This window comes from Microcebus murinus, chromosome 10, assembly GCF_040939455.1.
Source record: "Microcebus murinus isolate Inina chromosome 10, M.murinus_Inina_mat1.0, whole genome shotgun sequence".
Classification (NCBI taxonomy): domain Eukaryota; kingdom Metazoa; phylum Chordata; class Mammalia; order Primates; family Cheirogaleidae; genus Microcebus; species Microcebus murinus.
Genome location: NC_134113.1, coordinates 37,725,771 through 37,737,874, shown reverse-complemented (window position 1 = coordinate 37,737,874; position 12,104 = coordinate 37,725,771). Strand labels below are relative to the sequence as shown.

Below are 12,104 nucleotides of genomic sequence, written 5' to 3'. Positions count from 1 at the left end.
CACTGCTGTTATGATTTTGCATTTGTTTTTCTGTTTATGTGATTAATACCTGTCCTTCCTATGATGTCCAAACATGTTAATACAACACCAACATTTCATAAATGAGTAATAACAGCTAACATTTATGAAGCTTTTGCCAGGTGCCTAGCACTACATCTTATGTAACCCTCATAAAGATTCTGAGTTACTTACCAATTGATTTCCACTTTAGGGATGAGGAAATTAGCAGAGATAGGTTAGAAGATTTGCCCAAGATCACACAGCAAGTCAATGGATTTAAACTCAAAGATCAAACTCCAGAGCGTGGCTCTGAATAAGAAGGAATGGAGGTCTAGCTTGGAGAGTCAGGAAAAGCAATAGGGAGGAGATGACATTTAACATAACTGGAAGGGAAAAGTAGAAAAGACAGAAACAACATGCTAAGCGGGCAAGATAACGTGGATAAAGTACCGCAGAACAGTGTGCCTGGAACATAATGGGTGCTCAATAAATGCAAATGAAGAAATGAATATCTTTGTAGCCCATGACTTAAGAAGTTTTGCACATCTAAGTGTCTTATGACTAACACTTTTTTTTTTCTGTGTGTTTTTTTCTTTCAGTGCCACCATGGGCCTTAATTGCCATAGCCATAGTCGCGGTCCTTTTAGTCCTGACCTGCTGCTTTTGTATTTGTAAGAAATGTTTGTTCAAAAAGAAGAACAAGAAGAAGGGAAAGGAAAAGGGAGGGAAGAATGCCATTAACATGAAAGATGTGAAAGACTTAGGGAAGACCATGAAAGATCAGGTAATGTACTCATTCCATATTTCTTCTTAGACTGTTAAAAATAAATAAGTGGTTTACTATTTTATGCCAGGTAATTACAGAATAACTAAACAACTGCTAAACAATTATAGAATATAAACAACTGCTGGGTACATATCATTGTTAACATGCTTTATAATCTTCTCAGTCATTACCGAAGACCCAACGTGTAATGAAGACATTTGATGGGGTTCTCCAGTCCTCTGTGCATACCTACCAGAAAAGGGCCCCTCTATGGGCCCAACATATGAGAAGATTCCTGAACATTTTGAGTACATCTGTTCAGCCAGTCTTAACTGTGTTTAGAGTCAGAGAAACTGAATAAAGAGTACCTGCGTGTTTTCCCTCCTAGACAGGGGTCTTTCTAATTTTCATTGTTCATAGTCACTATCAAATAACTGAGCTTTATAGCTATTCATCAAAATTGATGAAAGCTACCATTGCTGCATATCCATCCAGCTAAATAATTAGTTCTCAAGAATAATGAGTTATATGGGGGAATGGAGAGAAATATGAGCTAATCCTAAAGAACAGGACAGAATTTGAAGGCAAAATTCTTATTTCTTCACTTAAGGACAATTAAAACCATAGTGCTGGTTATAGAATCCATCTAGCTAGTTTATCTTCTCAAGCCCAAATGTCCTTTATATAGCTATTTTTGGCTACATTGGAAAATTTGGTTCAGGATAAAGTTTACTATTAATAATAATTATGAAATATCTCTTTATTTTCTAGAGTAATATTCATGTTGAATATTTCTAAAGAATATTTAATTCATATTTTAAAATGTAAAATGTGGAGATTTTTCATGAACATTTTCAATCAAATTTCCATCAAATAATTCATAAATTCCATTTATTCCCAAATAACAATATATACTGGCAGTTTTATAAATTTGTCTTATAATATTAATTGCTATTAACTAAAGTGTTAAATGTGTCAATCTCCTTAAGGACAATTTAATCAGGTATTACAATAGGCATTTTAAGTGTATTTGCATAGTTTCCTAGTTAATTACACACTCAGGATACTAACCCCCTTCCCAGACTGAATTTTCAACTTTCTCAAAGACACTGTCGTATCTATTGACAACAATTTCACAAAAGCTCTTTTTACACTGCCTGTACTTCTATTTGGTTTTGCAGCTATAGAATGGATATAATGCCTGTCCTCACTCTTACAGAGCTTTGGCCTAAGCTCTGAGTAGCAAGGGTTCAATTTTTCTGACAATTTTAATCAGTCATAAGTGGCCATGCATAAATGTTTAACTACAGATGTCTAATAAGGATCTTTCTCTTCAGTTAATTTGTTAAGTAGAAATTAAAATTTTAAATCATGTCTTTATTTCTACATTTTCCATAGCAAGCAGGACTTGATACAGATTTCTTTAAACAACTTATTGGGAGATTAAGCATGGAACTAATCTCCTAGATGGATATGGACTAAGTGATATGCATGTTAATTTTGGCTATATTGTGAAAATAATTTAAAAACAGAATACTGTCATTTTCATAATTACCATAAAATTCAAATGTGGATTCTCTGTTCTAGAATTAACAATTAAAAGTACTGAACAATGTGACATGATAACTACAGCATTTCTTCCTAGGATAAGAAATCTATATTTTTATTTGTGGAATTTGTTCTGTATGATGTAAGACTGTAATTGATAGCATAGTGGTAGTGTTTATTACCCCTGTTATGACATGGATAAATGACCCAAGATCTCAAATATAAAGAATTGATGGTATAATTTTTCATTGAGCACCTATTTTTCTGGATGGGGAGAGACAGTGAAAATGAGTCAAATACTAAGTCAGCAATAGTTTGTAATAATCCATTGTTGCAGACTATTTAGAATTTCAACCACCCCAAAATTCTTCTTTCATCATTTTAAATAGATTACTTTGTATACATAGAATGTTAGCTAGGTCTTAGTTTTAAATTATGAATAATTAAATGTACAGAATAAAATCTAGACAAGTAAAAATAGGCTTCAGTGATAAACATTTATATAACAATGTCTTATGTGACTTTCAAATCAGACCAAGAAAGTAGTTTATAATGGGTTCTATCATTTTATGAAGAGAAAAGCTAAAGAAGCAAAATAAAATGTGCAAATTTTAAAAGGATATTAAGTCACATAGTCAGATCATCCAAATTCAAAATAGTATAAATACAAATTAAAATTATTCTTAATTATATTTTCAAAATATCATAAGCAGACTATTGGAGTGAACATGGGAAAGACAATGGTAGTTTATGCCTCTCTCACTTAAAAACAGATGTGAGAGGCATTTTAGATATGATTTCTTAAGATATATAGGCTCTAGGGCAATCAATAAGTGTTTACCATTTCAATTCGTATCAAACTCACAGAAATACAATTTCAGTGTTCATGGCTACATATCACTATAGTAAGATTTTATAACCAAGCAAGAATTTTAAAATATTCTGCAATGACTACAAAAACTATTGATAGTTATTTACATTGCGTAAGATATACATTTAAGGGTTCTTTTCATGCCTTAAAACTTGAGAACCTACAGAAGGAAAATATCAACTTGCAAAATCACAGGTCTGGAAAGGTCATTTCTCCATGGATCTCACTAATGTGTGTGGATATTTTAATTTTTATTTCTTCCTTCTATGTCCTCCTTATCTGTGTTGTGTCTCATGACTGTTCTGGATTGTCCCTTGCGGTAGGTTTCCTCTGCTACTTAGACATCCCTAGTCAATGCTCAGATACATTTAGTGGCCTGGCAGCTGGGGCTCCACAGCTGAGGGTATACCATTCTGACACACATCAAGAGGCTGAACTAAATTGATTTTTGTTAAAGATAAATTATTCTCGTTGTAAACATTGCTAACAGATTAAACATAACAGTATTAGAAAGCTCAAGTTTAAAACTAATGGACATAGAAAGAAAATTCAGTCCCTCATGGTCCCTTTTTAGTGTGCCTTATCAAATCCAAAGCTGGACAATGTAACTGAGAATGAACAAATGCTCCTGATGAGTGTGAACTAAGCATCTTTTGAATGTCAAAGCAAAACATAAGCATGTGCACTAAGTCTTTGAAATTTAAAATAAGGTCTGATGTTCCCAACACAGCTTTTTCTACTGCAATTTATCAAACCTCAGAACTGCTGGGTTTACAACCTTTTTCTGTCTGAATTTTTTTCCATGGAGGGAAAAATATTGCTCTTGAGATATTATAATAGCTACTGATTTAATAGGTCTGAATTTAATGTGATGGTACAGAAAATGTCTTGCTTAAGCTCAGCCTTTGGGACAGGAATAGACTTAATCACTTCAGTGATGAACAGTGGCACTGAGAAATTATCAAAAATTTAGCTTTATTTTATGCAGAATAATTGCAGAGATGGTCCTGCACCCTCCATTCAAGCAAAAACCACTTAGGGAGAAGGAGATTTAATATCTCAGCTACTTCAAATTGGACTGGCTGATACATGATACATAAATTGTCAGTTCTGAAAGAGACCTTTGAAAAGGTATTTTAATCTATGATTTTTTTATTATAATGATTGAGTGATGTGCATATTTTTCAGATAGAACTACATGTTAAAATAGTTTACTATTATTTTTTTAAATTAAAAACTTAAAGAGAGGCAATTACCTAAATTGCAATTTTCTAAGCATATCTTCTTGTGACAGTGTTAAAGACGTATACATAGCTAAGGTTTTGAAAGGGCAATAGGATTCCACTGCCTAAAATTCTCTCAGTAGTCTTTTCTTGTCATTTTATTAGCTCATGTTCCCTTTAGTGACCCCCCGTCCTCAAAAGATTAATATAAATTTTTAAATAGTTTTCTGTTGCTTTCTGCCTTTGGCTATTAGTAAAAGCAACATTTTAATATTCACAGAACAACCAAGCATAAATTAACCTTTCTAAATTAAATGGTGTGTGGCTAACCAAATTTGAAAATGTTTCTACATAGATGTATGTAATAATGGTAATTTTCAATTTTCCAAACCTATTGTCAGCTCCTGAGAAATTTCAAGAAGCACAAAAGGGGAGGAATCTCTGACAACAGCTCAACTCTGTTTATGTTCTTCCCACCTGAATGAGTTCTATTAATCTGTGATGCATCCAAGTCTCAATGTTTTAGAATCAAATTGAAGTTAACTGGATGTATAGCCAAATTGGAAAATCTTATAAATTCAGGGACTGAGGGTGCCATTTTGAAGCACCACTGGGGGTCTCTGTGGGAGTGGGTGATTAAACAGAGAATCTCCCTCCTGAGAATGATGAATACAGTGGAGGGGGGAAAAAGCACATAGTCTGGAAGAAGGGGATAGCAGGGTATTGGTGCTGTATGTAGTCTAATGACTGTGATGCCCAGCTAAGGCCAGGTCATACTTCTTGCATTTAAGTTCCATGAGAATTTTCAGATTCAATTTCAGAGGTGACAACAGTCAAGATTCCTTTACTTTGTCAGAGATATAAAACCACCCATCACTATAATAGTATGTCTACCTTGCTTTCAGTGAGATTCTACAGTAACACATGCACACACAAAAAAGGCAATGAAAATGCCATAACCAAAAACTAGGAGACAACATTTGCTACATATAACAACAAAAAAGTTGAAGCCACTAAAATACAAAGAGCCTCTACAAATCAATAAGAAAAAGGCAAACAACATAATAGAAAAATTAACAAAGGATATGTACAGGTAGCCCCCAGAAGAAAAAAATACAAGTGGTTAATATAAAGATTTTCAATTTTTCAACCTTACTAGGGATCAGGAAAATGTAACTTTTTTATTATTTTTAATTTTGAATAACAACTGTGTATAGATTTCAAATTATTTTTTCTAATTATTTAAAGCCGTAAGACTATACATCACCAGAAACAAAGCTTCAAATATTTATAACCTTTATAACCTTGGATGTTTTTAGCAAAATTTTTGCCTGCTAGGAAAACACATTATATATTTGATTTTTCAAAAAGAGGAGCATTTGAATGTGTAAGGTAATGAGCTTTCTAGTATTTCAATTTATGTTACACTTAAGTTTTAGGTCATAAAGAATATTCACTTTGTCAGACTGAGTTTCAAGAGTTCAATAGAATTGATTTTGTTCTTTAATGCAAAATGAATTTTTATACCAATCCGAGTTTTTGACAAGATTGTAAACATAATTCGTTTTATGTTTTGATAACAAATAGACTCTTAAATCAATTTAATTCAGCCTAGCTTTCTGTGGAGCTGCTATGAAAATAAAATGGTAAACTTAAACTGGAAGTGGGGTAAACTTTTCTCTAAACATGGATTTGCTGGTGGCATGTTTTTTTCCTCTTTCCATGATCATAACAAATGCATATGTAAGACACAGGGAATTAAAATATTCTGAGGATCACTCAACTATTTTTGTCATAGGAAATAAGGCAACAGAAGGCCATGCATTTTATACAAATTACTCCCCTGCATGTAGCAATGTTTTACATGATGCTGAGCATCTCTTTAAACTACATGAATGTGAAACCTGGCCTGGTTAATAGCATGTTTATCACACTTTCCTCCAAAAGAGGCAATTGTATCAGAGCCAAATACAACACCAAGTTGACATTTTCTTTGCAACAGTTATACATTTTTTGCTTGCAATATTCTGAGGGGCTTCTTCCATTGCTTCCATGTTGCTTGCTGATTGGGGGAAAAAATTCCGTGCACAAATGGAATTTAAAAAATATGTAAGCAGCAAATGTGAATGTGTGTCAGACAAACATATTTCCAGCATCTTAGTGCTTGCTTCTAACAGCTTGGAAGTATAACTACAGGCCCAGTTTAATGTGGGTTTCAGTGAAGATTCACTTGAATTCATATACGATCCATTTTTCTAATCATAGGCTCTTAAGGATGATGATGCTGAAACTGGACTGACTGATGGGGAAGAAAAAGAAGAACCTAAAGAAGAGGAGAAACTGGGAAAACTCCAATACTCACTGGATTATGATTTCCAGAATAACCAGGTCTGAGGGGGGAAATATCTTCTAATTCCATTACATTTTCTGAAATTACCAAGTAGAAAGTGCAACAAAATTCTTAACATATTTCATTTGCTGCAAGGGGAAAATGCAATTATCAAAGCTATTGATGAAATAATTTCTAAGTACAGGCAGTCCCCTACTTGCTAATTTAACTTCTGGTAATTAGAATTCACAGTATTCAACAGATTACATCTACTTATGGCACTTTCAGCAGGCAGACAGAATATAAATTAACTTAGAAGCACTCAGTCTGCTTCTGAGAGTTCCCAGCCACAACCTTATCCCTCATCCTGAGCTGGAACAATCAAAGATGAAAAATTGACTATGGTCCATAGATTTTAAAGGCAGGGGTGCCTTATGTAATATCATGATACTAAATGAAACTCTCGTTGCTAATGAGATAGTAATTATAGAAAAATAGGAAGACCAGCTTGATTTCTAGTTCCAGTGAATACTGCCCAAAAAGTGACAAGGAACAGAAGGTAACAAAAACAAGCATTCCTGCTTCAATATCTCAAAAAGTTATGAGGTACTAGATAGATGATAATATTATCTACCATTTATTGACTGCCTGTTATAGAGATAGCTCAAAGATAACTGCTAAAAATCTTTCTACATTCAAAGATCTTCTAGGATCCATGTCATTGATAAGGATGTTTCTTTACCTTCTGAATTGTTAAAAAAAAAAAAAAATTAAAAAGCTAGATAAGAATTAGTGGAATTGGCTATGTTAGAGTTCAAGTTCTTAAAAATATGCAAGACATAGCCCTCCTACTAGGGGAGTTTTAAATCTCTCCAGTTTGCTTTGATTCATTCATCTTTTTTGGCCAAAAAAGAACAGATAAATATAAAGTAAAGGCAATTACTACTAATGCAGCATATGTTAATGATTTCCTGTTTGATGTGGAATGAATGATAAATGAATCAAACACTAATGTTCATCTTTGATAACTAACATCCAAAGTGAGTAACTCTGTGAGAGCTCTAAGTATTAACAGTTGCAGAAATTCTGTGACTTACTTAGGATTTGACAGTTCAAATAATGTCTTCACTTTCTGAAGTTTTCAGAGGGTTCCTCATGAAGGACATATAAATATGCTCTGTTATATTGACAATAATTTTATGTGATCAGCTTCATTACAGCCCTAACTAGTTATTTCATAATACATTCTAGAAAGCTGCATATTGGGTTATAGGCACAGATTTGTATAGTCTTATAGGTATATAATTTACAGTTAATTAAGTATGGCATTTGAGGTCATTTCTATCGCATCTACCAAAATTTGAGCATCGAGACTGCATTGGAAGCAAAATCTATTATTGATATATTCTAGGAAAGGACAGGTTAATTTATGTTATCTTAACATATAATATGTTTTCAAAAATTTACCCAATCTTTACATTTGCATCCAGTATTTTTCTCCTAATTTATCCTCCATTCATTTTTTTCTAGTGGAAATCTAGGGATATCTCATTGTGGTTTGTCATGATTTTGAACTTCTAAGTTAGCTTTAATTATTCTTTAGTATTTTATAAAGTAGTATTTTTAAGAAAACAAATAGCACTGAATTTTTTACTAACAGCAAGCAAACTATTAAGTCTAAAAAGGTATTTCATTCTGAGAATCTAGAAGATTCTATCAGATGAAATTTGTTTAATATTATGCATTGATTTTTTCCAAATGTTCTGAGCTAACTTGATTTATAAGATGATTCCTATGAGGCAGGGAAGATAAAGGCTGGAGAACTTCACAGATAAAGTTTTAATGAATCTACACATTTGCTTACCAAAACTAAAAGATAACATTGAAACACTCTAATTGAGAAGCTCTCATGGTAGAGTCAAATGTGATATTTATCTTTTAGGTAGAAGTCAGAGAGAGGTTGGAAGAAGTAACTTCATTCTTTATTAACAAATATCCAAAACTCTCTAAAATATAATCATCTAGTTTTAAAGAGTTTAAACTATATCTCTAGTGTTTTCCCTGTCCAAAAGAAAATTGATTATAAAAAGAGAGAATGAGGAAATAGAGTCTTGCTTATTCCATTGCTACATAAAGGCAAATACCAATTTAGCAAACCAAGCAAGAGACAGACTGTGTGCTTTACTAATCATGTCTTTATAATCTGATGCCTATTTTAGCTATTCTTTGACCATCTGTGTGTGTTTTGTGTGCCTACAATCTAGCACCCTTATTGCTACTGTTGTATGATCCTACCACAAAAAAAGATTTTGAAGCATTAAAATGGAAACAACATAATCATTCAGGGTATTGGTCCAGGTTACAAACTGAGACAACTAGCCCAAATGCACTTAAAAACATGGTGGGTCAGTTTCACGGAAAATGGGTGTGACTTTTTTTTTTTTAAGAAGGTGAATTGCTTTTTCACACTATTAGCTAAAAGTCACAGACTCAAATTTTCAGGCTCTGATGTGAAAACCTATGCTGTGGCTGCATTTACTGAATAGTATATACCTTGAATAACAACTCTACCTTTTTCTCCCATAAACCAGTCTTTGACACAAAATCTTTGAAGGAAGAGTATCAATAATACCCCCATGTACACTGATCTTTTATTTTCAAAAATATTAATGCCATAATACTCTAATATTCTTAATAAAGCTTATTGATGTATCAATGAAAAAAATAGACTTGAGGAAATGGAGATATTTTTGCTGTATTTGAAAAAAACAGAAGCATAGTTACTTAGCATTTAAAAACCGTATCTGTAACCTCCCCTTTCTCTCTATGAAGCTGAAATTACGTTTAACTCCATGTTGTATATTTAAACATAGAATTTAATAGATAATCATTCTACTGTAAGTTAAAATAAATGTAGCCAGCATACAAGTGAAAGTCAAATATAATAGAAACTGGAAGATCTTATTTTTTTAATCTCAAAATGCTACCCAATTTCTAAGAAATTTCTATCTGGCTGGTATGACTGAGGCTTTGGTAAAGAATAAAAATTTCCTACTTTATAATTACTAGTGATTGTTTAACAATTTATTTCCACTTACAAATCATGCCCTGGAAAGAAAAACAATGCACGAAGGCTTTTAGCAACTGGAAAGTTATTTGATTGCAACCCTTTTGCAAATATGAATTCCATATTTAACTGTAATCAGCAACCTTTTAAAAGCCTCTTTTGCACTTAAAATGAGGCCTCCCAGAGCCTGCATCTGTCATAATTGGGTTTCTGAAGACTTTATAGCTCACTTCATTTGCCCTCTGTGTTCAGATTCATAAGAGAATAGAAGTTTATTAAAAGCAAAGAGAAAGAGGGAGAAATCACGATATACAGCCTTGTGAACAAATTGATCTTTTCCAAAATGACCACCAATGTCTGTGTGTGCTGTCTGCTGTCATTTATTTCAGCTGCTCGTAGGGATCATCCAGGCTGCTGAACTGCCTGCCCTAGACATGGGGGGCACATCTGATCCTTATGTGAAAGTGTTTCTGCTGCCTGACAAAAAGAAGAAATTTGAGACAAAAGTCCACCGAAAAACCCTTAATCCTGTCTTCAATGAGCAATTTACTTTCAAGGTATTTCTTTATATTTACTTGTAACTTTTCCTTTGTTGTTTTAGATAAAAGACTGATCTTATCCTGACACATACATACATAGACATGCACATGAATTCTTGTTCAGGGACTCACAATGATTCTATTCAGAATATCTGAAATTCTTATCTTTGGTCTAGTGAGGATTCTAGAATGCATTTCAATGGGCTCAAAGTAGGATTCAGCTTAGTCATTTCATTATGGAATATGGACTGGAACATGATGAGGGTGTCATAGTCACATCTAAAAACTGAGGTTCCTTTATAAAATAAAGCCAAAGAAATGAAATCATCATTTGTCTGAGTTTCAGAGTTCCTGAAAATAGGTAAAACCCCAGTGCAATCACAGAATAAAGTAAGCTATGTTTCCAGTGCTTAAATGGTACAAATAGATATTACTCTTGTTGCAAAATTCCATGTGTGCAGGGGCAAAATTCTGTGTGTAAGCACTTTACAACCATTCTTCTTAACTTATCAATAAAAAGAATATGAGCATATTGTTTTACTGCATTTATCGCCTTTTTCCTTTACTCTAGGTTCTTCCCTGATGTTCTTCATCTTGTTGAGACACCCTAGTTGACAAAAAATAGCAAAGAGAGATTCTGTCCATATAATAACTTGTCCATATAAAAACATGCCCTACAGGCCTCAGGGATCTTTGTAGCTCTTGGTTTAAAGTCATTCATAAAAACAATTCTTTGGTGAATATCTCTAATATGTGAAAAAATTTTAAATGAATTATTTAGAACAATACATTTCTAAAAAAATGAAATGTCTGAACGTGCCAGCAGGCTGATTCAAAATCACCCCATCTATCAGACAGGCTTAGCAATAGCATGTGCCTCATGTTGGCAAATATTCTGCTATGAAATAAATTTATGAAACTGAGGGCATGAGTCATTTTCTCAAACCTTGTTTTCAATTTTGTAAAGTAGCAGTGTCTTTATTCACTCTAAAATCTTTGAATTTTCAAGACAAAGTCCCTAATGTATTGTCAGAAATCTTATTTAAAATCTACAGTTTTTCTGTACCCAGTTAATTTAGAATAGCAATAAAAAAACATTCTGAAAATACCCAGCTTATAAAGAGCTAATCACTGTGGTTGATATACCACAAAATATGAAAAGAAAAAATATGGCAAATAATAATCACAATTGTTTTACTTAACTATTTATTAATCTTAATTTAGGTTAGCTGTTTCTAACAAGAATTTAGTAAGCAAATTCTTAAATTATATAAATGTTATAGGGGCTTTGTTTTGAGTTACCAGCATATATTTCTAAAAAAAAATTGCTAATAATTCTATTAGTAATTTCTATGACTTTAAGAAGTATAATTATTGAAATTTTGAAATTCCCTATAAACTTTTATCAAGTTCCATTCAGGAAGGTTGGTTAAACTATAAATAAACCCAAAGTACAATGTATTTTTATATATTTAAGAAATATGCTAATTTTTTTAGATAACTGGTTGATTTCTTCAATAGACATTGTAAATTGCTCATCTTGAAATGCCAAGAGACAATATGATGTAGGAATGGAACTATAAGAGAATTTAAAGAGGATAGGCTTTAGAATTTATTTAAATCCATTTAACATTAATTCAACATATCTGAAACTAAATTCATCTTCTTTTTTTCATCCAAAATAAACTCTTATCTACTAATCATTTAAACAATAAATATTTTTTAAGTGTCTACTCTGTGTTAGGTATTTTATATATATAT

At 32.6% G+C, this 12,104-nt stretch overlaps 1 protein-coding gene across 3 annotated transcripts in view; it reads left to right on the top strand.

The window, feature by feature from the left end:
* The window catches only part of SYT1 (synaptotagmin 1), a 521,150-nt gene that overhangs the window by 376,675 nt on the left and 132,371 nt on the right, over positions 1-12,104 (top strand). For 2 of the 3 annotated variants that reach the window (XM_076007145.1, XM_076007146.1), the window contains 3 exons: positions 600-784; positions 6,674-6,796; positions 10,194-10,361. In XM_076007145.1, coding sequence (XP_075863260.1) covers positions 600-784; positions 6,674-6,796; positions 10,194-10,361 — 476 coding nt within the window. The remainder of the gene's footprint in view (positions 1-599; positions 785-6,673; positions 6,797-10,193; positions 10,362-12,104) is intronic. The other variant, XM_076007147.1, reaches the window with a different exon arrangement.